Source organism: Hyperolius riggenbachi, chromosome 6 (assembly GCF_040937935.1).
Source record: "Hyperolius riggenbachi isolate aHypRig1 chromosome 6, aHypRig1.pri, whole genome shotgun sequence".
Lineage (NCBI taxonomy): Eukaryota > Metazoa > Chordata > Amphibia > Anura > Hyperoliidae > Hyperolius > Hyperolius riggenbachi.
In genome coordinates this window covers 57,993,795-58,020,161 of record NC_090651.1, presented here as the reverse complement: position 1 = coordinate 58,020,161, position 26,367 = coordinate 57,993,795, and the positions used below count along the sequence as shown (strand labels likewise).

General features: G+C 43.3%; 1 protein-coding gene across 16 annotated transcripts in view; it reads right to left on the bottom strand.

Moving 5' to 3' along the window:
• Window positions 1-26,367, bottom strand: part of DOCK7 (dedicator of cytokinesis 7) — a 279,505-nt gene that overhangs the window by 35,020 nt on the left and 218,118 nt on the right. For 8 of the 16 annotated variants that reach the window (XM_068239352.1, XM_068239337.1, XM_068239340.1 and 5 more), the window contains 8 exons: window positions 24,877-24,894; window positions 15,438-15,534; window positions 13,366-13,500; window positions 12,018-12,170; window positions 11,047-11,205; window positions 4,904-5,004; window positions 4,460-4,652; window positions 2,459-2,602 (listed from right to left, as the gene is read on the bottom strand). In XM_068239352.1, the coding sequence (XP_068095453.1) occupies window positions 2,459-2,602; window positions 4,460-4,652; window positions 4,904-5,004; window positions 11,047-11,205; window positions 12,018-12,170; window positions 13,366-13,500; window positions 15,438-15,534; window positions 24,877-24,894 (1,000 nt within the window). The remainder of the gene's footprint in view (window positions 1-2,458; window positions 2,603-4,459; window positions 4,653-4,903; window positions 5,005-11,046; window positions 11,206-12,017; window positions 12,171-13,365; window positions 13,501-15,437; window positions 15,535-24,876; window positions 24,895-26,367) is intronic. The other 8 variants (XM_068239343.1, XM_068239345.1, XM_068239346.1 and 5 more) reach the window with 1 other exon arrangement.

Below are 26,367 nucleotides of genomic sequence, written 5' to 3'. Positions count from 1 at the left end.
CCCGGAATAGGTAGCCAGGGGCTATATGTGCCCAGAATAGGTAGCCAGGGGCGGGGGGAAGGGGGGCAATCTCCCCCCCCTTCTTCCCTCACCTTAGGGTGCTGTCTCTCTCCCCCGCTGTCTCCTCCAATATTGATGTGCAGGCTGGCGGGTGGCTGCGGGCGGAACTTACCTCTGTGTCGCACGCGCCGGAAGTTCGGGTCCCGCAGCCGCTGAGTTTCGACTCAAAAAAGATCCGGATCAAAGATCCGAATCATTCATGAGCCGGACAACACTATTCAGACTGATAGTGTTGTCCGGCTCATGAATGAGATTCTCAGCGGCTGCGGGACCCGAACTTCCGGTGCTGGAGCGACACAGAGGTAAGTTCCGCCTGCAGCCACTCACCAGCCCTGCACATCATATTGGAGGAGACAGCGGGGGAGAGAGAGCACCCTAAGGTGAGGGAAGGGGGGGGAGATTGCCCCCCTTCTCCACCGCTGCTCCCAGCTCTCTCTCTGCTGCGCTGTTCTCCTCCTGCGCTGCGGGGGGGGGCTCTAAAACCGGACAACTTAATTGTCCGGTTTAGCATGTTTTTTTACACTGGACACAGCGCACAAAAACCGGACTGTCCGGTGTAAAACCGGACACCTGGCAACCCTATTGATGTATAAAGCACCAACATATTCCGTGGCGCTGTACAAAGTAAGAAACAAACATGGTGTACATAATAATACAGACAATGGTGTACACCAGGGGTCTCAAACTCGCTGCCTGCGGGCCATTTGCGGCCCTCGATACAATATTTTGTGGCCCTTGCAGGCAAAAGCTTCCTTATAGTTCGCTTCAGTGCTCCCAAATAATCCGCAGCATCCCCGCCGCTAAACGAGGGCTGCAGAGCCCCCAAATCGCCCGGGGGACAATCCGCCGGCATTTCCTGGAAGGGGCAGAGCTTTCAGCTTCAGCTCTGCCCCTCCTGACGTCAATCGCCGCATGGATCCCCGCCTCTCTCTGTGAAGGAAGCGTGAGAGGGGCGGGCAGAGTCGGCGATACGCCGCGAATGTGAAATTCCTTATGCGGCCCAGCCTCATCCTGACTTTGCCTCCTGCGGCCCCCAGGTAAATTGAGTTTGAGACCCCTGGTGTACACCAATATACAAGATACATAATTAGTGACAAAATAAAAGAATTATACAAAACACCGAATTGATAATGACAGTGATAAAAGTAACAAGATAAAATGTATAATGATTTCCAAGACACAAAAGGGGGAGAGAGAGAGCCCTGTCCTTGCGAGCTTACAATCTAAAGGGAATGAGGGGGGGGGGGGGGGGTTGAGGGAGACAAGAAGAGGGGTAGTATACAACAAATATATAGAGGCTGTGTGGTGTAATGGTTAAGGGCTCTGCCTCTGACGCAGGAGACCATGGTTCGAATCTCGGTTCTGCCTGTTCAGTAAGCCAGCACCTTTTCAGTAGGAGCCCTTAGGCAAGTCTCCCTAACACTGCTACTGCCTATAGAGCGCATCCTAGTGGCTGCAGCTCTGGCGCTTTGAGTCCGCCAGGAGAAAAGCGCGATATAAATGTTATTTGTCTTGTCTAGTCTTGTCTTGTTTTAGGATACCTAGTAGGAGTGCAATTTGGTCTTAGGACAAAAGGGAAGTGGCCTAAGGTAACGCAAATGCTTGTCGGAACAAATGAGTTTTTAGAGAGGGTTTAAAGGTAGCAAAGGTTGGCAAATGACGGATGTGTTGTAGGAGGGCATTCCAGAGGAGGGGTGAAGCGCGTGCAAAATCTTGTAAACATGAATGTGAGGAGGTAATTCTAGAGGAGGACAACAGCAGATCGTGTGCAGATCTGAGATTGCAATTGGATTTGTATCTGGAAATTAGTGAGGATATGTACAGGGGAGAGAGATTGTGGAGAGCTTTGAAAGTTAGGGTTAGGAGTTTGAACTGAATCCTCTGGTTAATTGGCAGCCAGTGAAGAGCTTGACAGAGAAAGTCAGCAGAGGAAAATCGAGAAGAAAGATGAATGAGATGAGCAGCTGAGTTCAGTACCGACTGGAGCGGGGCCAGTCTGTTAGAAGGTAGTCCACAAAGTAGTATGTTGCAGTAGTTCAAATGAGATATTATAAGAGCATGTATTAACATTTTAGTTGTGTCTTGAGTGAGAAAAAGTCAGATGCAAGATATGTTTTTGAGTTGGAGATGGCAGGAGCTGGTTATGGAGTGAACATGAGGAATAAAAGAGAGAGATGAGTCGAATATTACCCCCAAGCACCATGCTTTGGGAACAGAAATTATGGGAGTGTTATTAACGTTTATTGTAACTTCAGGCAGAGAGGTGGACAGAGACGGTGGAAAAATTATTAGTTCTGTTTTACTCTTGGAGTAAAACAGAAAGCACCTGAAAGCAGTTCTACAACTCCACAACTTGGCCTGCCATGAAGAAGTAAAGGATGATGATAATTGTACTTACCATAGAGAATGAAGCTGCTGCTTGTTCCAGGAGCCCAACAAGCCCGGCCTCTGTGAAGTATTTTCCAGAACATATCCCTTCCTCATCTGGGGACACCACATCATCCGACACCGCTGACTCCTCCAGGACATTGGAGGAAATGTTCTGAAGAGACACAGTGTGGCTTATTAAAGGACCATAAAGGTGGTGGGTAGCTGTAGATTTGCCTTTTTGTATCTCACCAATGCCAAAGCTTCATTTGTGCTACACAAGCTAATTCTTCCATATCGAAGAAAGCAAAAAAGCAAAACAAACACCAACCTTGCTACTAGATAGGCATCTAATTATAACTTACAGCTCAGAATCCTCCTTGCAACTGCCACACTGTACATGCATCAGACTGTCTGCCAAAATGATCACAAATTATTTTCATGGTCAATGTCTAATATCCGTACATATGTATATGGAACCTAAAGTGGAATAAAAGTAAGCAGTTTAACTTATCTGCAGTCCCTTCTGTGCCCTCGTAGTCATTTCACATTCCGCTGTTCAGCTGCAGCGCCCTTCTGACAGCTGCATGCGCTGCCCCTGATCGCGCTCTCATTGACCAGTTGATCAGCTTTCAGAGGGGTGCTGCAACTGAGCAGAGGAGTGCGGAATGACTACAGGGGGCTGGAAAAAGCCTAAGGTAAGTTAAAGGGACCCTGAACAAAGGGAAAAATGCCATACTGAACTTAACCTGGGGCTACCTCTAGCCCCACATAGTCCGTGAAGTCCCTCAGGGTCCTTTGGACTCCCTCCGTTGGTGGCTACGGGGGCACAAGTGAGATGGGTATGCGGACAGGCTGCGCATGTGCAGTTGCGTACGACTCCTAGCCAAGTCATTTGTTAACGGAGTTACTAGCGGAAGAACAGAAAGTGCCCAGAGGACACAGGGGGACCTCATGGACTACAGAGGTAGAAGGAAGCCCTAAGTAAGTTCAGTATGTTATTTTTTGTTCTGTTCAGAGTCTCTTCAAACTGCCCACTTCTTTTTTCCACTTTAGGTACCTTTAAGAAATGCCAAATACATACTTTATAACTCTGCTGCTTGAAAACAAAATTTGTGTTCAGTTCGGATGATGGTGTTCCAGTGTAACCTGTTCAGAACTATTTGCTGGGCACTGAGTTGGGCAGTGCATGATTTCTACTAGAGAGGAGGAATATCAGGAGAACTTCCACTGTGGTGAAATAGAATACAAATGGTTGGGGTAAATCCAGCATGGCAACTGATTTTTTTCCCCCCTGAGCAGGGTCAGGTACAGAGGACAGAAAGCACCTGCACAAACACCAGATTGCCACCAAAAATGATCAAGGATCATTGCTTGAGGCTAAAGTCTAACATTTCTACAATCCCGAAGACTAGCATTAAAGTGTACCTGAGATGGTATTAATAGAAGAATTTACACTTTCCTGGGGCTACCTCCAGCCTCATGTACTCTGTGGGCTTCATCTCCATCCTCTCAGGCCGCTCCATTGTTTTACAATCTTCCATGGTAATAGCTCCAATCAACATTAGTTGTGCTGGAGTGCACATGCCGGTCCACACACGTGCCCTCATCACGCTCCCATGGCCAGGAGTGTTCACATAGGAAAAAAACGCTCCAGGCAACAGAAGCATGCGTGCGGACAGACATGCGCACTGCAGCATGACTAACGCCAACTGAAGATATTACCAGGGAAGATTGTAGAAGAACAGAGCAGGAGGAAGGCAAGAGAGCCCATGGAGTACAGAGGTGGAGAAGGCCCTTGGCAAGTATAAATTCTGCTATTTATACCGTCTTAGATTACCTTTAAGACACAACAGGGTGCATATACAACCAATACATAGGGATGTCCCATATACATATATAAAAATACATAATGCAGAAAATCAGTCTTTCATTAGTTCGCATACACACTGTACATGATGCTAGGTTAAGTGCTCCTGCTGCATGCACATGCACACACACGCCCGGGGAACGCAGATTTAGATCTCCTCACCTGGAAGGTGACACAGCCCACAGGTAGGTACTTGCGGTCCTCCAGCATGCTGAGATATTCTGCCACAAGGGCGGCGGAGTGCACTAGGCACTGGGCTGATTCTGCATGATTGCCCCTCTCGGAGTGCTTCCCAGCCATATTCTGTAGCCAAGTCAGCCGTAAGTCAGGAGACGCTTGGTATCCCTTCGCAATTCTAACAAAGAGGCAAAGATGTGTCACTGACAAGTGTTCCAGGTAAGAAATGTGGAAAGTATCATTGAGGATATGAGGCTCTTCCAGAAAGTGACACCAAAAGCAGAGATATTTCTCCAAAGAGAGAAACTTGCTAAAATGATGGAAGCCGACAACTCAAACACGCAGTTCCGCAATTTACAGTTCACCAAACCTAATATGTGGTTGCCACACCCGCCTCTATCTATAATGGATTTCAGCATGCAGCAATACCTGTACATCAGATCAATCAGCATCTCTGGGTCTTCCTGGTGCTCCTTCATTTTCACGGTGTCCGAAAGTATCATGTGCAGATTGAACACCAAATCCTGGACCTGGAAACCAGCAACATTGTATGGCATAAAGTGCTAGAATTATTAAATGTAAAGAAAACCTCCCTAATTTTATAACGTTCATCTACCTGGTTTAACCACTTCAGGACCATAGGCTAAATGCTCATACACACATCAGACCATAGTCTTTGGAAAATGAAAGATCACCGACCAATTTTACCCCCTTCCATGTAGTATGAGAGCCTATTCTATGGAGCTGAACACCCCATCAGACAGAAATCTTTGGAAGATGCTGCACACAAAGATGCTGTAGACATTCAAAAGATCAGTATCTGCAAAAGATCTGTTCCTGCAAAATGCATTCATAGTCTAGGATATCTGCAGATCCTCATACACACCTTGTTTAACAGACATTCATCTGCAGATCAGATCCACCAGGATGGATTTTCAGATCTGCAGATAATTGTCTGATCTGCAGATGAATGTCAGTTAAACAAGGTGTGTATGAGATCTGCAGATCTCATAGACTATGAATGCAATTTGCAGGAACGGATCTTTTGCAGATACTGATCTTTTGTGTCTGTACAGCATCTGTGTGCAGCATCTTGCAAAGATTTTTTTCTGATGGGGAGTTCAGCTCCATAGAATAGACTGTGTAGAGTATTGCTCTCATACTACATGAAGGGTGGTAAGATTGGTCTGTGATCTTTCATTTTCCAAAGACTATAGTCTGATGTGTGTATGAGCCTTTACACATCCCTTGTGATCAGGCTATTTTTTTTAATTTAGGGCTCTGCAGGTTTAGGAGCTCGCTGCAGAGCCATACAACTTAGCACACTTGAATCATCCCCCCCCCCTTCTGCCCACCAATAGAGCTTTCTGTTAGTGGGCTCTGATCACTGCTGCAGTGTTTGTTTATTTTTTTTTATCTATTTGTGTGTTGTTGTTTTTTTAATAATTTGTGTAATTTTTATTTATTTATTTTTCCCTCCCTCCCCCTGCCAGCCAATGACAGAGACCGGCTGTCATAGGCATCAGCCTATGAGAGTCGATCACTCTTGAGCCTCTCTAGGGGACAGCCGAGTGACCCCAGTACAGCACTGCCGTATATCGCAGCGCTGTACAATGTTACTAGACAGCGGTTTTTCTTTCTAACAGTCTCCTAGCATCGATCGCCGATGGGAGACTAATGACGGAACAGTGCTCCGTCATTCAAGCGGGCATGCGCAATCTCCTGTAAAACCCCACCCAAGGACTTGATGCCTTTCGGCGTTAGGCGATCCTGGGTCTGCCCCCCTCCCGACGCCGATCGAATCTTCAGAGGCAGGTTGGCAAAAGGTTCCAGAAGCTGGCCACTGATAGAGGAATGTAGTAGCTCTTTGGGCAGTTTCAGGGTCATTGTTCCTGATAAAGGAATGTGGTAGCTCTTTGGCCAGTTTCAGGGTCATGGGTTCACAAAATGTACTGTAAAAGGAATGAGGATGGTGCTCTACTGGTCTTGTATCTATTCTACAAACCCATTAGAAAGCAGTTTGTTTTTTCTTTGAAATGAGCATCCACCCCCCCCCCCCCCCCGGGTCCGGGTCCCTGGGAGGGTGGCTTCTTGGTCCCACATCACGACGTCAATTATATCGGTACACTCCTATCTCACCATCCCTCTGTCCTAGGAGAAACTTGTGCAAAGCCCACCCTGATTACCATGTCTTCTAGACCCATCACTGTTATTTCCCAAAATGCCAGAGGCCTTTGTTCACCACAAAGACGCTCCATGGCGCTAACTTACCTCATTAAACATAGGCCAGATATCCTATGTATACAGGAAACCCACTTTGCACCCACTGCTATACCTAAATTCTACCACAAAAAATATAAGAGATTCTACACATCTTCTTACAAAAGAAGAAGTAGAGGCGTTATCACCTTAGTCTCTAACGATTTCCCAATTGAAGTAACATCACATCTCTCTGACGAGTCAGGAACTTATTCTATCCTATTAGGTAACTTTGAAAACAAGATACTGTGTATTGTTAATCTGTATGCTCCCCCAACCATTAGCTCCCAAACTTTAACGAAAGTCTCTAATCTTCTCCTTTCCCTGAAATTTGACACGATAATTTGGTCAGGAGACTTTAACGACACCCCTAACGCCCAGTTAGATAGATCATCCCCAGCCAGACCTTCGGATGCAAAACAAAGTAAAAAAAGGTTCGAGGAATTGTTCAGAATGCACTCAATATCTGACACTTGGAGAGAATACAATGGATCCAAGAAGGGATATTCCTTTCATTCCAAAACGCATAACACATACTCCCGTATTGACATGGTTCTGGTTACCTCCTCGTGCCTTGATGCGTTAATGTACTCAAGACATCTCCTAACTACCTGGTCAGATCATGACGCAGTGATGACGGTCATGAGATCCCCAATACCCAAAACAAATCGCCCCCCGTGGAGGCTCAATGAATCTTTGTTGATTAATCCTGACATTAAAGACCAAATTGACACTTGCCTACAGAATTTCTTCCGTGAAAATGATACTCCAGACATTAACCAAGGAATCTGCTGGTCTGCCCACAAGGCAGTAATCAGGGGAGAACTAATCAAGGTAGCATCGAAGTATAAAAGAGATAAAGGAATAATTATATCCAATCTGGAATATAAACTATATAACCTCCATGAGCTCAACCAATCCAACCCATCAAGATTTTTAGCAAAACAAATAACCGATCTCCAACTACAGCTCAATACAATCTTGGGTTCGGATACAGAAAAAGCCCTGAGATGGTTAGATGCAAAAACATACATTCACTTAAACAAGCCAAACACTTGGCTGGCCAAAAAGCTCCGTTCCCAACAAACAATTAATAATATATCTAAAATTCGTGACTCGGATGGTAAGGTCACCTCAAATCCAGGAAAAATCTATAACACATTCTTACAATATTATAAGAAACTTTACAGTGACGAACCCCATAATAGTGAGGCCCAAAATGCTGAAGCCTTCCTTAAAGAAACTATTAATATCACTTTATCTCAAACATCCCTTAAGTCGCTAAATGCTCCTGTCTCGTCCGAGGAACTCCACGAAGCTATAAAAAAGTTAAAACGTTCAAAAGCCCCAGGCCCGGATGGTCTTTCTGCAATCTATTATAAAAAATTTGAGGATACACTATCTCCCCATCTCCTAAAATTCTTCAATTACCTGATGAAAGGCAGTACTCCCCCCCCAGATTTCCTAACCTCAGCTATCTGTGTTATACCAAAACCACCTAGAGTTTCCCTGTCCACCAAAAACTACAGACCAATCTCGCTACTCGGCGTAGATTATAAATTGTTTACCTCTATCCTGGCCATTAGAATCAACTCTGTCCTGCCTGCTCTTGTACATAAAGATCAGGTGGGCTTTATCCCACACCGACAGGCCCCGGACAATATATGGAAGATCTTAAACCTTCAACATCACTGCCTTCGTACTTCTCAACGGTTGGCCACACTATCCCTAGACATGGAGAAAGCTTTTGATAGCATTAAATGGCAATACATGTTTGCGACACTTAAAAAGTTTGGCTTTTCCGGGGAATTTATGAACGCAGTCGAAGCCCTATACTCTAAACCCTCCGCATATCTGAAACTCCCAGCCCAATCGATAACACACTTCCCTATACAGAGAGGCACTAGGCAAGGGTGTCCTCTATCCCCGGCAATATTTGCCATTGTAATAGAACCACTAGCACTAAAAATACGGGCTTCCTCGGACGTGATGGGAGTTAAGTTAGGTAAAACAGAACACAAATTAAGTCTCTTTGCAGACGACATACTTTTGACCCTCACTTCACCATATACCTCCATCCCCAATCTTCTGAAAGTATTGCAAAGATTCTCTAGTTTTTCCGGTCTAAGGCTGAATTTAGACAAATCAGAGATGATGATCTCTGGGATTTCTCATGCAGAGGCGCAGAATTTAGCCCATTCCCTGGGAATAATACATCAGCCTAGGTACTTGAAATACCTGGGAATTAACCTGCCTTTAGATCCTTCCAAGCTCTATGAAGTTAATTATCCCGCTATGTATAGAAAACTGACCTCAGACCTCGCCACTTGGTCATCTTATCCGTTGTCATTACTAGGGAGATGCAACGCGGTCAAAATGACTCTCTTCCCGAGACTTCTATATTTATTTAGAGTGCTCCCCATACCCATTAAAATGGGAGCGTTGGCGTCCTTCCAAAAAGCAATTCATCAATTCATCTGGAAACACCGCAGAGCCAGACTAGCTTATGCTACCCTATCTCGGCCAAAAGCGTTAGGAGGTCTAAATGTCCCTGTCCTGAAACAATATTATACAGCAGCAAGACTCTCACAATTGGCAGTGGCTAACTATAAATTCATACAGCCTCTTTGGGTTGATATTGAGTCAACATTACTACACCCTCTGTCACTGAAAGGACTAATGTGGGCCCACAAGCCCCTATATAACAAATTTAAACAGATATCCCCATACTCAGCATATTCCATATCCATTTGGCTTAAACATAGATACAAACACAGACTTCAAGCTAATCCAAGCTGTATGACTAGACTTATAGGCAACCCAGACTTCCCCCCTGGGTTCCAGTCACAAGCCTTTCAATGGTGGACCAGCAGATCCCTAGACACAGTGGGCAGATTTCTCACCTCATTTAAAATTAGTGCTAAGCATTCTTTTTGTTTGGAAAATCATGTCCCACCACGTGAACTATATCGAGCTTCACGAATCTTTGAATATTTGGACTCCATTGACCCCCGAAAGGAAGTGCTAGTATACACGCCATTTGAAACCAGATGTAAGAATGGAAACCTGGACAAGGGTCTGATCTCAGACATATACAGCACCCTAGTACAGGACACAATGGACCCCAAAACCAAGTCAATGACAGATTGGGAGTCTGATTTGCAGACTACCATATCTGATACCCGATGGCCTCACTGCTGCTCGACCCTTTTGAAGGGCAGTCTATACTACTCTTCAATTGAAACCTCGTTGAGACTCCTACATAGAACCTACTATACCCCCGTCAGGATCCATGCGTTTGACCCCTCCCAGTCAGATTTGTGCTACAGAGGCTGTAAAATGAAGGGCGACTTAATTCATATGTGGTGGGCGTGCCCTAAAGCATCCCGATACTGGTCTAACATTTGGTCCAAAGCTTGTCTAATACTGCAAAAAACCGCAGAAACCGACCCAACGGTTGTACTATTAGGGAACAGACCCACTGGCTTTTCCAATAGTGAAAATAAACTTCTCCATCATATCTTAGCCTTAGGCAAGCGTAATTTAGCATTCCATTGGAAATCGCTTAATATCCCAGAAGACCCGGTATTTAAGCAATTGAACGAGGTCATGCTTTATGAACACATCACGGCTAAACTTTATGATACCCTCGATGTCTTTACGAAAACATGGACCCCTTGGATTGATTGGCAGAGTAATGCAGGACTATCATTTACTCTACATACCTTTTAACCCTCTCTGGCTTTGGGAATATCTCTAGGATGGTTATCACCTTTTGATTACTTATGCTCCTCTTAGAACATGGATGGTCATTGACATATATCATGCAGGTTGATGGATGTTGGGGCTAACCCCTATTCTAACCCGGAATTCTACCTCTTTCTTTCCTTTCTTTTCTCTCTTTATCTTTCCTTTCTCATTTTCTCCCTTTACTCTCTCCTCCAGGAAGTGCCTGTTGGCATGTAGTGGTAACCCCACCCACGGGCCTTCCACTCTTCTATACTCTTACTATCTTTTCATTCTCTTTTGTCTCTCTCATCTCACACCCTATCTTTCCCTCCTGAGATGAGATTTATAAATAAAAAAAATACTTGGGTTGTTTCAGTTAAACAGTTTTAGCATTTCTGTGCTAACTTATGCATGGTTCATTATCATTTTATGTTAAACTTGTGCTATATGTAGCATTACTTCTTAAAGTATAAGACAATTGCTTTCCCCCAAGGGGGCTGTATAAGCAGTGAATGCATAATTTGTACACGTGACTTTTACAACTAATAAACACCCTTGAAACAGAAATGAGCATCATCTCTGACCTGATCAGGAAAGGTCGTCTCCCGCAGCTCCAGGTCCTCCTCAGCATAGGTCAGTATCGTCTTCAGGGAGCGGCGCAGAAACTCTTCATTAAAATTTTGAGATGTCCCAACCAGAGAAGACAGTGACATGGTGACTTGCATCTTCACCCGGGCAAAGTTCTGTAACACAACAAAATGTCAATGCTGCTTCACGTGCCCTAGCTCCGCCCCACAATGCACACGCAATTCAGCAGATTAACACACTCATAAGTGCACTTATTCTTAAAGGGAACCTGAGATGACAAGGGTCTCAGATTCCATACTTACCTGGGGCGCTTCCTTAAGCCCCCTTGAGGCAGCTCGTCCCTCGCCTTGATTACAGTTCCTCTTTCAATATTCTGTTAAAGTGAACCTCCAGACTAAAAATCGACTCAGCAGCACTGAAAAGGCCTGGTGTTTCTTTAACAGTTTCACAGCATCAGAACTTTGTTTCTCTTATAGAAGCCTCATTTTTAGCTACACAGAAGAAAACTGCCCGGGCAGTTTTTCCCTTATGCTGTGCAAAGCATGATGGGATTTCTGATGTTGCTGTTCTCGTTCTGCTGTTTTGGTGCAATTTTTTTTTTTTACATTTTAAATTTGACATTTGAAGCCTAGTGTATGCAGCTGGGAGGGGTTATCAGGAGACAGGACAGTTGGAACTGTCTAATGCTCCCTGTCACCTCCTTTCAACCAAAAAGATGACTGCCCCCATGACAAAGATGGCAGCCCCCATGGATCACAAACATTTGCCTGTTCTTTTAAAACAGGGTGGGTAAAAGATTATATTACCTATCTATTCTAATTAACATAACTAATGTAACTTAATAATAGTATGTTTGTTTAGACTGAAGTTCCCCTTTAAACTCTTTGCCTTCAAACCAAACTTTGCAAACTATGCAGACACACATTCCTTTAGGAGTACTTCACAAGAGCAAGATGGATGAACTCACGTTTCCAATCTCGAAGTTCTGCCTCATAAGCAGGTAGAGAGAGGCGCTGGCATGGGAGCGAATACTGCCGATGCTGCTACTGCAATGCCTGAGTAATCGGAGACAAAGGTCCGCACACTGCTCCGTCTCCTCTTCAAACAGCAGCTCCGGAAACTGTGATGGGAAAGTTATTAGAAAGACATTTTCTGCAATGTTGTATTATCACTGGTTCAGAGTACAAGGTAAGGTATCATGGGGTTACCCTCCCTGGCGTCCAATTTCTGCTGGATTTCTGTGCAAAAAGTGGTGCAATTCATTTTCATGAAATTTTTGCCTGTAACGTATCAAAATGTGTCAAACAAGGGTCTAGTATACATTTTGAGTATACTGAAAGCTTCAAACATAAAATGTGGACAAAAAAAAAAAAATGTAATTTTTTTCCTTTCTGTCAGGCCATAAACATGCAAATTTTCGCATGCTGTGTTTTTTTTTTACATTGAAATTCACATATATTTATGTGCAAAATTTTCCTCATCTCTAACTTCAGCCCCTTGGATTGCTACAGATCTGCTTTTTATTCAGAGCTCATCTTTAGTTGTACATCTCGCTGTGTTTTGCCAAATACACAAGTCCATTCCTTTACACAGAGAAATTCTAAATGGTCTCATTCAGGGTGGTCAAACAAAGTAAACTGAGGAGATGAACAATTGTATTTATCCTCCTACTCCTAAAATAACTTGCTTTTATTTTATACAGTATTTAAATACTTACAAAAAAAGATGGAATGTTTTATTGTCAATAGCAGTCTATAAAGTGTCCAAGTGACCTTTTTCTATCTCTCCCCTGCCCTCGGAAGTTGTATTCTGCCAGGAAATTGTTTATGCTCATCAGTGAGGTTTACTATATTCCCAACAAGGTACCACAGAACAGAAATTGTCACTTGCATCCCTGAAAATTAACTCATTCAGGCAGCAAAATAAAAAAATCCTGGTTATTAATATGTTTTGCACTGTCTACTTTAAGCCCTCAAGGTCTGAGTTCCATGCACACTTTTCATTGAAGCTCGAATTAACAGATGGGAAGGAATGAGGTAAGGAGTGGTCTACCAATTATCTAAAGGATCTACTTTCTTACAAAGATCTACAATGCTGTCCCCTCCATATATTTCTACATTAAAGGAAATGTGAAGTGAGAAAAAAACAAAACAACTTAGATACTCATCTATGGAGTGGGAAGGCTCTCGATCCCAGAGCCTTCACTTTTTGTGTCCAGGTGAAATTATTCGACCAGCAGGTAATTTAGCTCCAAACCGTATGTTATGTTCTACTTTAACTCTACTGGCAAAAGACCTAGTATATCATAAACCTACCTTGGAGACCAGTGCTCTCTGAGTAGCAAAGCAGTGCTGCAGGTAGAGGGCACTCTGGTTACAGGCCATACTGTGTAAGAGCGTCTTCAGGACACCGCCCAGGATACTCTCTTTGGATTCTGTCACTGACACAGTCTGCATAGGACAAACAGTCATGAATTAGTACATATCACCTCCAAACATAGATTGTTTTGTTTATTGTGGCATCACATAGGGTTTGATGCACTGCTAGCTCTCCAGAAGGAAGGTCGCCATGAGACCCTATCCCTGGCATGTCTTTGACCAACTCTTACAGTCTTTGCACTAAAAGAATGCACAGATATTGCAACAGGACTCCTGTAACTCTCCATGAGAACATACTGTATGAGCAATATACAATCTGAGGACACAACAGAGGAGCTGGTAGTTATCAGTGAACATACCTGGCTTAAAGATGTAACCCTCTTTCCCTCACTCCCAGAGGTGTGCTGGAAGTGTGGGTCCAGAGATGGTCCTATTCTCCATATATTCTGGTCAGGCCAGAGGGTCCATCAGCTGACAGAATAAACCCCCTCTACTAAAATGTCTTACTCTCCTGACAGTCTACTGTTGCACTATACCAGTATCACGATAAAGCTTATAAGAAATCTATCACAATACCTATGGTAAACATGAGGGGAGCTTTGATTTCTTTGAATTGAAGTCTGCTGAGGTACCCTCAATAAAAGCCTCGTTTAAAGTAAACCTAAAGGGATAAAAAGTGCCCATGGGGGGTACTTACCTCAGAATGGGGAAGCCTCTGGATCCTAAAGAGGTTTCCTCCAGTTCCTCCTCAACAGAGGGGATCCAGCGCTGGCTCCCCTGAAAGTCCGTTTGTCGCTGCTCCTGTGCAAGTGCACTTTCCCTTGGGCTTCGGCGGAAATAGCAGAGCCCGACCAGACAGATCGAGTTGAGCCATTACCGCCAGACTGTAAAGCTGTTAGTGCTCTTGCGCAGGCAGGCCACTGCTGCTGTTATTGTTTATGTATGTTTGGGGGACCCAGCTCTGGAACAAGCTGACTGAGGAGAACGGGGAAAGCAACATTTGGATCCCGAGGCTTCCCCCTCCCGAGGTAAGTATCTGATTTTTTTTAATTTTTAAAAATTACAGGTATACTTTAAGAAGATTGACTATTTGGGACTTAGAGAAGATGGTCCTGTGATCACAAGACCGCTTGCATCAATATATAATCATCTAGTCTGTTTGGGTGGATTGTGAATCTTCGAATGAGTTATTTACCATTGTGAGCTAGTAACTGTATTAGCCATCCATAGGGGTAGCAGAGTGGGTGACATTTTCTTACATTCTTATTTTCCTATCTTTCTTTTACACCCTATCCCAAACATGGGAAGAGAGCCATAATTGCCAAGACCTCGTAGGTTTAGCATGTGTGGCCATGTGGGCAGCACGGTGGCATAGTGGTTAGCGCTCTCCCCTCAATTCAAATCCCAGCCAAGTCAACGTCTGCAAGGAGTTTGTATGTCCTCCCCGTGTTTGCGTGGGTTTCCCCCCACATCCCAAAAACATACAGATAAGTTAATTGGCTTCCGCCTAAATTGGCCCTAGACTACGATACATACACTACACGAAACATACATAGACATGTGACTATGGTAGGGGTTAGATTGTTAGCCCCTCTGAGGGACAGTTAGTGACAAGATAATATACTCTGTACAGAGCTGTGTAATATGTCGGTGCTATATAAATACTTAAATATATCAATTCCCTAGGTAATGGGTCAGCATGATAGCCGACTACACATGATGTTGTATACTGATTTTTTTCTCACTGTAGACAAGTTTAGATTTCAATGTCCATACAATCTACCTATCTCTAGACATGCCCCCCACCCTTTTTTTCCATGACGACTTAGGTCTCTGCCTTTGCATGGGAATTTGACTGATTCAAAGTTATTTCTGCTCCATAAAATTTGAATTGTGAATAAAAAACCTAACCTTCTACAGTCCATGCAAAAAAACTTCATCTAGAATGAGCTGATATTTACCATCTACAAAATAAAAACAATGACCATTGTAATACGGCCACCCCTTACCTGTACGATAATCTCCAGTGTATCCAGAATGATGAGATTGGCCTCGGTGGCCAGATTTCCATCTATTAATGCCTCATGTTCCAGCTCCGCTCTTGACCTAGAAGAAGAGATAACATATTGATCAGGTTATCAAGAGAGTGATGACGTGGTTTATCTGGCAATGCTGTTTCCTTGGTTAGTTTTCTGACATGACTGGTTTGGAAGGGTGGTACAGACTATGAGAATGATGAACATACAGCACGATGCATATCACTGCCCATTTTCCTTCTTCACAGACCAATAACCTAAAATGCAAGCTGTGTAGCTGAAAAAGAGGCCCATGTCCACAAACAGATTTGTGCTTCTAACACATGGGGGCCCTAACAAGGTCATGCCAAAGTCTACATATAGACATGTTCGGAGGGCTTAGAAACCATTCTAAAAGGGTTTGATTTTTCAGGGCACACAGGAATTTTCTCCCCAAAACAAAACTTCAAAAAAGATCTAGTTGTTTTGCAGCAGGAGATGTAAATTGAAAGAAAAAAATGAAAAGAAAATACAAAAACAAAATAAAAAGACCAAAACAGCCATTTGATTGACAGCCGATTTAATTGACAAATATCCACTTAAAGTGAACCGAGCACCTTTTTAACACTCAGGACATTTCTATAGCACATGAAAAATGCATGCCAACAATCTGTTTCATTATTAAAATAAACTTGTATTTTATAATCAAAGGAGTTTTAATAGCCTGTTTCAGCAGCCTGACCGTCCGCAGAAATCTCAGGACACTAATTGTTTTATTGAGCTAATTACCCAGAAGAAAACAAAACAAAGGGGGTGGATAATTAGGACTGTTTGAAACAGACAATGATTTTAAAGAAACAGTCCTAATTACCAACCCCCTTTGTTGTTGAAAAGAGTGTTTGTTTTCTTCTGGGTAATTAGCTCAATAAAACAATTAGTGTCCTGAGATTTCTGCGGACGGTCAGGCTGCTGAAACAGGCTATTAAAACTCCTTTGATTGTAAAATACAAGGTAAAATACAAGTTTATTTTAATAATGAAACAGATTGTTGGCATGCATTTTTCATGTGCTATAGAAATGTCCTGAGTGCTAAAAAAGTGCTTGGTTCACTTTAAAGAATTAGAGACATTGGATCAGCAGGAGTGTCAGGCAACTGGTATTATTTTAAAAGGAAAAATCCATATCCTTCTCAGTTTAGGTTCCCTTTAAAGAGACACTGAAGCGAGAATAAATCTCGCTTCAGTGCTTATATTCAGCAGGGGCATGTGTGCCCCTGCTAAAACGCCGCTATCCCGCGGGTAAACGGGGATCCCTTACCCCCCAAATCCCCCCCTGCAAAATCTAAGACCAACTTGGTCGTAGATTTTGCTGCTGTTGAGGCAGTGCTAACGGCTGCAGCCCTGCCTCTCAGCGCCGTCTATCAGCGGCGCATCGCCGCCTCTCCCCCGCCCCTCTCAGCGAAGGAAGACAGAGGGGCGGGGGAGAGGCGGAGATACGCGCTGATAGACGCGTGTGAGGCAGGGCTGTTGCCATTAGCCCTGCCTCAATGCGGAAGAGATCCCCCGATGCACGGAGGGGATTTGGGAGGTAAGGGGCCCCCGTTTAGCCGCGGGATAGCACTGAATAATAGCACTGAAGCGAGATTTATTCTCGCTTCAGTGTCTCTTTAAAGACCCATTTTGGACCTTTTTTAACATACGTGGAACATACAAGTTACAATGCATAAAGTTTTGTTTATTACACACAAAAAATAATCTTAATAACTTGGCTCCTGCATTAAAACTGTATACTTGTCTAACTGAACAGCAGTGCAGGTTCTGTCCAAACTCCTCCCACTAGCCTACCAATGGCCATAAGTGGTAGGTGAGGAAGGTCAACAAGACACATTTATGCAGCTTAAAAAAACCAATAAAATTCTGCCAAGGTGGAATTGACTGGTCGATTTTCAAGCTATATACATTTGCATCTAAAATGTGCATAATTCTGCATCAACTCAGAATCATTTGCATCTCACAGACCATGCCTAGTGGTAGGTACGCAGGGAGGAACTGTGAAGGAGCCTTTGCTAATTTCCCTTCCAAATCTATAAAAAGAGATTTAAAGGGCTAAAATATCACAGTACAACTTCATTAAAAGAAGTAAAAGATTTTTATATCGAATTTTAATTTATTAGATTTAGAACACACAATTTTATTTTTATTTACAATTTTATTTTTTTACAATTAGAAAAAAAAAATATTACAGAAAGGTTTCATTTTTTTCAAGCTCCATCTACTATGATGAAAACTGTAAAATGTAAAACATATCTACTCGTACATACTGTATAAGATGCACAATTGTCTTACAGTAATGTACAATGTAAATAAATGATTTCCTATATAGCTGTCACTCACAGCAGGTATTATTAATCTGACAGCTCTGAATCTCTTACAGACAGGTTTTGGTCTGGTCCATCTCCTCATGGGGGAACCTCAAGATTTTATTTACTCTTTTAAATGCACTCCCTGTGCAGAGATGTCAAACAACCTACTTGCTGCACAATATTCTGGCAGTTTGACCATGCCACCGCTATTTAGTACGTACTTAGAAAAATGAAACATTTTTTTTTAGCATCCCCCAAGAGGAGATGAACCAGTCCAAAACCTGGCAGTAACAGTCTAGAACCATCAGAATAGTAACACTTCCTTTAAATGACAGATAAAAATACAAAGAGTCACCTACAGTACATTTTATTTTGGGACAAATCTACATATTAAATGGATATACACATGCATTTTACAGTTTACACTTTTTCTCCATAAAGCTCCTTTAAGATACAATTTAACAATTGCAATACTATAAAGAAAATAATCTTTTTATGGGATAAGCTTGCATTTTAGGATTAGTTGTCCTCAAAAGTCCGCAAACTCTACATCAGCATAATTAACACAGGAAGAAAAGAAAAATGTCTGCAGAATTCACAGACTCCACTCAGCGGTTCTCTTTCTAATGTAACACATGCAAGCAGAAGGATGGTTGGAGTTTAATTGCCATGCGCTACGCAGAGCCTTTTTCTTTTCTTTGTATTTACAACTTGTTGCAATTTAAAGTGAACCTGTAGTGTTACAAAGCATGACCGACAGTAACAAAACTCCTCAAGTGCAGCATCTTGTGGTGAATGCCTGTACTTTTAATAATCCACAAATTAACACAAGCCCTGCATCTTTAGATAGATCCTTTCCAGGGAGTGCTTTTGTAAAGAATAAATGAAATACTGAGAATCCCCTATGAAAAGATACTCAAATACCTGTCAGTTCCAGCAGATTTCTACTACCTACTGTAAGTGACAGCAACACAGGAGAAAAGTAATTTATGGCTCATTTTACTCAGGAAGAAACATACTAATTTGTATGTTTACATATATTTTACAATTTTTCACGATAGTGGTCCTTAATTAGATATGAAAGCGCACCACCTCAATTAGTCAAGACGGAGCTCAATACCTTGGGTGAAACTATGGTGTACAAGCAGTGTATGGACAAGTCCCACAGCTACTGCCAAAGGACGATGGATCAGCTTCCAGCGGGCAAGATGAGGAGGGGGAACGATGGACTCAGGTGACACAAAATGATCATCTAATTAATGTGTGTTCATAGTTTAGGGTTACTTCAAGCTAAACTCGCTGTTTGGTGCAAATTACTCTACTCCTGCAGCATTAGCAAGATGAGGACTTACTGCGTCCCCCCGCACAGGGCCGGATTTGAATATTTTACCGCCCAAGGCCCACTGTCACCAACCCCATCCCCCCGTGTGCTTCCCGGTCCTGTTTTTTCTTTTTCTCTGGCCCTGTTCTCTGTGCCTGGGGGGTGGGGGCGAAGAGAACCATAGCACAGGATGGGGGGAGGACAGGACCAGTGCGCCTCTGCTTACCCTTGTGGAAGCAGGGCTGCTGCGGACTGGGTTTGTGACTTGTTAGGCAGTTTCATTGCCTTAGTGTGCCATCCTGCTGCCCCCCCCCCCCCTGCTTCCTGGTGCCCTAGGCCATGGCCTTTGTGGCCTTGCCTCAAATCCGGCCATGCCCCTCCCCTCCCCAAATGAAAGCAATAAGCTGGTAAGAATTGCGTTTATCACATCTTCCCTTTAGGTGTTTTTTTTTTGCTCTGTAACATTTACAAGATGACACATCATTGCATTTCAGCAGTTCTGGAGGTCTGTTTAGCTTTCAGGTACAACAAAGGGACAATTTGCATATTCAGCAGTGATGCATTGTGGGACACCTCATATGTGCACTCCAACTTGAATAACTGCAAATGCTTTATGCTTTAAGAAGGAAAATTTCTGTTTTGCACAGCATTTAGTAAGAGAGAATTTTGGTCTTTTTTAACCCCTTACACACTCCAAGGAATTCTAGTTTACCATAATCTGGATAGGCAATCTATAATTTAGTCAAGATTCCCTTGGTAGTTACTGGTTCAAACTTGCAAATGACTGGTAAACCTAAATGTAATGGCTAATAAATTCACTGCAATGGTATCAGACATCAGCATAATGTAAGTATAGCATATTGCGAACAGCGAGTGTCTCTTCATAAGCCAGAGATAATAATTTCCACCCGTACATCAGTGCTGTGACTCACAGCATGCATCAGCCTGAAAACTCCACCCCATTCTCAGCTTGAAGCAGATGCATGGCCTGCCCATTTATTGTACACACAATGCCTCCTCCTAAAAGGCATCACATGACTACAGAACATGTTACCAGTTAGAACTTATCAGTATATGGATATGTGGCTGGTTTATTACAACTGGAATATTTTACAAGCAAAAGGAAAGGATATCCCGCTACACCATGGGTGGATGGACGGGATATCCTTTCCTTTTGCTTGTATGCTCCTGAGACCAGAGATCCCTGCTCCTCTGGGTACTGCAGCGGTGGTAGTAGCTTTTCCTATTTTCTGCCATGGAATATTTTACAATGGGTGAGGGAAATGGCAAGATATATAAAGATTTGTTTCTTAATTGCTTGGATTCAGACTAGCAGTCGGGTAGCAGACCATCAGTGCCTCTCTTTTTGGACTATTTAAAAAGGGGAGTGGGGGTATCTTAAGATAGGAAGAGGGAGGAATGGCATAGAGAATCTAAAGGTGTCCATACACTGATAGATTTGCAGTAGATTCGACCATCAGATAGATTTCTGTCAGATGCCTGTCAAGTCGAATCTGACAGGAATCTATCTGATGTGTGCCACACACTAGGAACAGAGAATTAAATCTATTGGAAATCTATCTAACTGCATTATTGGACCATTATATCCAATGTAACTCTATGGGCCATCAATCTACTGCCAGCAGATCGGCCTAGATGTTCCATCCTGTTAGGTAGATCAAATCCATCAAATTCGATCAAAATTGGCTGCAAATCAATCGAATGGGGAATTTGATAGAATCGATTTCTGATCGATCGATTCTATAGCATCAATTTATCGATCGATGGCTGAAATCAACCAGTGTATGATCCCTTTAAGGCTTACATTAAAATTATACAGTGCGCATCAGGAGCACCGGATATAAAGTTTACTGAAGTTACAAACAGGTAACACAGTGCTGCACTCTTACAGTGTTGTTGGTTGGTCATAAAGTCCCATGTGACAAATTCACTTTAAAGAGATAACTGAGGAACAACACTTCACATAACGGAAGCATGCAAACATTATTAGCAGGGATGATCAATGAGGTGCAAATATTTCCGAGTTCTGATTACGTACATTTTTATGCATATATATGTATGCAGCTTGTAAATGGACCAATCTGTGTAAACCTTGGTGGGACTTGATTGGTCCCTTTTCAAGCTGCATAAATTTGCATACAAATTTACATAATCATGCATTAACTCATTTGCATCTCATTAATCATTTTGAATTATTAGTAGGCAGGTCACCTGTACATTGTCAACTGATCAGACTTCAAATACGGAACCGGGAGATACCCGGATAGTAGCTATCGGGACATCTCCCAGTAAACCTGTGGGGGGAGGGCAGGAGGTGTCAATCTTACCTGTCTGACGTCTTCTTCGTCCGTCCCTCGGCGTCTCCCACGATGCGCTCCATGTGATTACAAACACTTCCTCCTTCAACCCGGAAGTGTTTGTAATCATGTGACCGCCGCTTGGACCGCATCGTGGGAGGCGCCGAGGGACAGGCCAAAGGAGACGGCAGACAGGTAACTGGGAGATATACAGATAGAACTATCCAGATGTCTCCTGGTTCCGGATTTGAACAGCTCTACTTCTCATGTTTCACAAATGTCTAGTAGTAGCAGCACATTGCAGCAGTGCTCACATAAGCCACTGCCATGGTTTCTGATTCATCTGTGATATACCGGGGGTTCTCATTTTACAGGAGCTTAAAGGGAACCTAAACTGAGAGGGATATGGATGTTTCCTTTTAAACAATACCAGTTGCCTGGCTGTCCTGCTGATCTCTATGGCTGCAGTAGGTAGTGACTGAGTCACAGACCTGAAACAAGCATGCAGCTACTCCAGTCTGACTTCAGTCACAGCTCCTGATCTGCATGCTTGTTGAGGGGCTGTGGCTGAAAGTATTAGAGACACAGGATCAGCAGGAGAGTCAGGCAACGTGTGTTATTTTAAAAGGAAAAATCCATGTCCTTCTCAGTTTAGATTTCTTTTAAAGAGATTAGTATTTATTTTACAATATTAATTTATGAATTACGGTAGTCAGTGTTTGCCCTTAGTAAAAATCTTTCCTTACACTGATTTACAGTATATTCTGCCATTTATCACAGGTGGTGACATCTTTAATCCTGTCAGGTGATTTCTGTTCTGAAGCCAGTACAAACATAACTGGTCTCCCAGAATGCCTTTATATATGCGCATATGAAGGACAGACATTACAAAGCATTTCTAAGGCTACGTTTCCACTGTGGTGTGAAATTTTCACGTCCCAAAAAATTGGATGCGATTTTTCTGATTGGCGAAAATTCGCATGTAAATATATACAAGTTTTTATGCAAATTTACGTACATTTTTAATTTTCATTTCTGTGCGTTGTTATCCGATGCCATTGCAATGCATTAGATGCGAATTGTAGCCCGATACGCGTAAAAATCCGAAAAAAGTAACTGCCACTGATTAGCAGCCACCACTATGCCAGCAGCAGTAACAGCCACTGATTAGCAGATGCCACTGTGCCAGCAGCATTAACAGCCACTGATTAGCAGCTGCCACTGTGCCAGCAGCAGTAACAGCCACTGATTAGCAGCTGCCACTGTGCCAGCAGCAGTAACAGCCACTGATTAGCAGATGCCACCGTGCCAGCAGAAGTAACAGGCACTGATTAGCAGCTGCTCAGTGCCAGCAGCAGTAACAGGCACTGATTTGCAGCTGCCACTGTGCCAGCAGCAGTAACGGGCACTGATTGCAGCTGCTTTGTGCCAGCAGCAGTAACAGCCACTGATTAGCAGCTGCCACTGTGCCAGCAGCAGTAACAGGCAGTGATTAGCAGCTCCACTGTGCCAGCAGCAGTAACAGCCACTGATTAGCAGCTGCCACTGTGCCATCAGCAGTAACAGCCACTGATTAGCAGCTGCCTCAGTGCCAGCAGCAGTAACAGGCAGTGATTAGCAGCTCCACTGTGCCAGCAGCAGTAACAGCCACTGATTAGCAGCTCCACTGTGCCAGCAGCAGTAACAGCCACTGATTAGCAGCTCCACTGTGCCAGCAGCAGTAACAGCCACTGATTAGCAGCTGCCACAGTGCCAGCAGCAGTAACAGCCACTGATTAGCAGCTGCCACAGTGCCAGCAGCAGTAACAGGCAGTGATTAGCAGCTCCACTATGCCAGCAGCAGTACCAGGCAGTGATTAGCAGCTCCACTGTGCCAGCAGCAGTAACAGGTAGTGATTAGTAGCTTCACTGTGCCAGCAGCAGTAACAGCCACTGATTAGCAGTTGCCACAGTGCTAACTGCACACGCTATTTGGGTTATTTCCCATGGAAATGTTTTATTTGGCAAAATGTCACAGGCATAGCGTACCTTATGGCAATCAGCAAAAAAATGTTTCATTTCACTAGTTTGGCCCCCTAGTAATGGCAAGTACAACGCTATGGCCCTTGACCTAAAAAGTTTGGACACCCCTGATTTATAGCATTCTCCACTGCCCTTGATGGGAAATTATTGTTTTAGTTATGCCTTTTCCCAAAGAGCTGTACAAATCTAGCACACAATCCTGACATAAGTTGAGAACCCCCTGTATATGTGGTCTTGCTTCAATAATTGTTTGTAGAAACAAATTAGAGAACGCAACAGAGTATCGAGCAAATTTTCACTCTAAAAAAAAATAGTCTCCTAAAAATGCAATATAGCTTCACTTGGGAGGTGGCGCTGAAGCTATGAAATCACTGAACAAGAAACACAAATGATGGCCAATAATGAGCAAAAAGTTCACATTCTAGCAGCTAATTTAGTAATCCAGAAAATGTATTACCTTATATATTCTCAACTAAGTCTAGAAATGTAGTTCTGACTCAGTCAATAAAAGTATAGGGGCCGACTTACACAAGTCACAGGCAACACTGAGTCCACTGAGTAATGTGTGTAATATTAGTGACATTCCCATTTGCAACAATTTACTCAGTGGTAAGTTGATAAAAGGAAATGCCAAGAAAACACAGGTCCGAAAGTCCTGGCCACAAAAATTAACAAGGAAAGGGACAGAGGAGAAAATAATAGGCTGGATGGTGAATAATTGCTGCACTTGGGGGCCTGGATGAGGTATTGGCTGCACTGAAGGGACAGGAGGGGTTAATGGCTGCAATACTGTATGCAGTGCAGTCATTAACCCCTCCTGGTCCCCAAGTGCAGCCATTAACTTTGCTAACTTTGTTGGGTAGACTTATACTTGAGTCAATAAAAAAAATTCATGCTTAAGAGGGTCAAATATTGGAGTCAACATACACAAGGTTGACTTATATTCGAGGATATACAGGTTAATTGTTCAATGATTTATTATCCACAACTGTCTACTCCCGCCCCACCAGTTGAAATCAATTATCATCATGCAGAAAACGTTTTTGATTATCAATGATGGTTAATTTGATCAGCTGCAAAAAACTGATCTGCTCCTCTCAGTTTATGTCCCGGGTGGGGATAATTAGCAATTTGTGAGATCATTTTTGCCCATCACTAGTGTTAAAAATGCAGAACCAATTCTGCAACGGACAACAGATAAAAGTATTCTGAATAGAACATACACAAGACAAACAGTCAGATTTCAGTAACAATACCATTAAATAAACAGTACAGGAAACATACTGAAAATGTTATGGCAAAACAGAGAACATTAAAAAGCAAAAAATTAATGGCATAAAAAAAAGCATGTGACTGATGGGGAAGACGCAAAGGCCCATGTAACAAAGGAACACACCGGGCTGACTGTACCTGTAAGGTTTGTGGCTTCTAAAGTACCAGCACATGTGGAAAGATAACCAAGAGTAGGCATTAGGAAGAGGAAAGACAAGTAGGAGGCGTGGCAGAGCACTAAAATAGTTCCACAGAAGAGGTGTTCAATAAAATGTGAATTTTATTGCCTTGCATGCAAATTCATAGCAAACTGCAATGGAAACGGGCCAATGGAATGCAGGAACAGCAGACTTGGATTGGCCCAATACATATTTTACATGGGGAGAGACTGACCGAGGGTCCATCATTCGAAAATCAAATGTTGCTCCCGCCATACACCAGAGAGAGATCTTTCCAGCATGCCAGATCCATTTCGTCTTGAAATGAGAAGTGGCCAGCCACGTTGTGGTATCCATCTCTGCCAGATTTGATCATTATGATCCAATCGGACAAATATCGATGTTGCAGATTGAATAATGTATAGATGTACAGCAGGCACACAGAGAGGGAGGAAGAGAGAGACATCAAGCATATGTGTACACACAAACAGCCACATACACAGCCTCTCACTCCTTTCCTGGCTGCCATTCACAGGGTCCCGCTGCAGGATAGCAGTATTTTCACTGGCAGAGATGGCAGCAGGAGAGGCGGAGCTACATCCTGCCTGTGATCCTTCCCTCCCTATCTACTGCATCTGAGAATAATTCTAGAGGTGATATTTTAAAGGACACCTACGACTTTACCCAAAAAAATCCCCCCAACCACCCCCCAAAAAAAAACAGATAATTACTGTATATTCCTGCGTATAAGACTACTTTTAAACCCTTGAAAATCTTCTGATAAGTTGGGGGTCATCTTATACGCCGGGTGTCATTGATGCCGGGTGATACCTCCTATCTTGTTACCGCCTCTAAGAACTCGCTGCGGAGGACTGTAGTGAAGCAGCGCAGGCGCACATGTGTGAGATCTGAGAGGCAATGAAGGAGGTAAATAGGATACAAGGTTGGGCCAGAAAGGTGAAAGAGTCGTGTTTTATGGGCATAGCGCGATCTATTCTTGCATACCGTTCTGATAAACAGGTAGACAAGGATAGCTGACCAATCCACTTAGGGAGAGTCGACCAATCCAACCAGTAGATCGCTTATATACTGTTGTATACTGGTTACCACATACAGTACAGCACACCAGTATCTGTTCATACATAGCACCAGTATACAATTTTTTTAAAATTGTTATTTGGTGTGTGTTGGAAGAGGAGTAGTTTTATATGGCAAGTATATCCCAAACTCTATATTTTAACTGGAAAAGTTGGGGGGTCGTCTTATATGCCCAGTCGTCTTATACGCCGGAATATACGGTACTTCAGGAGGAGGAAGCCTCTGAATCCTAATGAGGTTTCCCTATCCTTGTGGGCCAGTCTGATCCAGCGCTGGCATCCCCAGAGAAAGGTGCGTTAGCGGCTCTCTGCTTGGGCTCCAGCAGAAATAGCCGAGCTCAATTGGGTCCACTCTACTGCACAGGCAGCTCGCG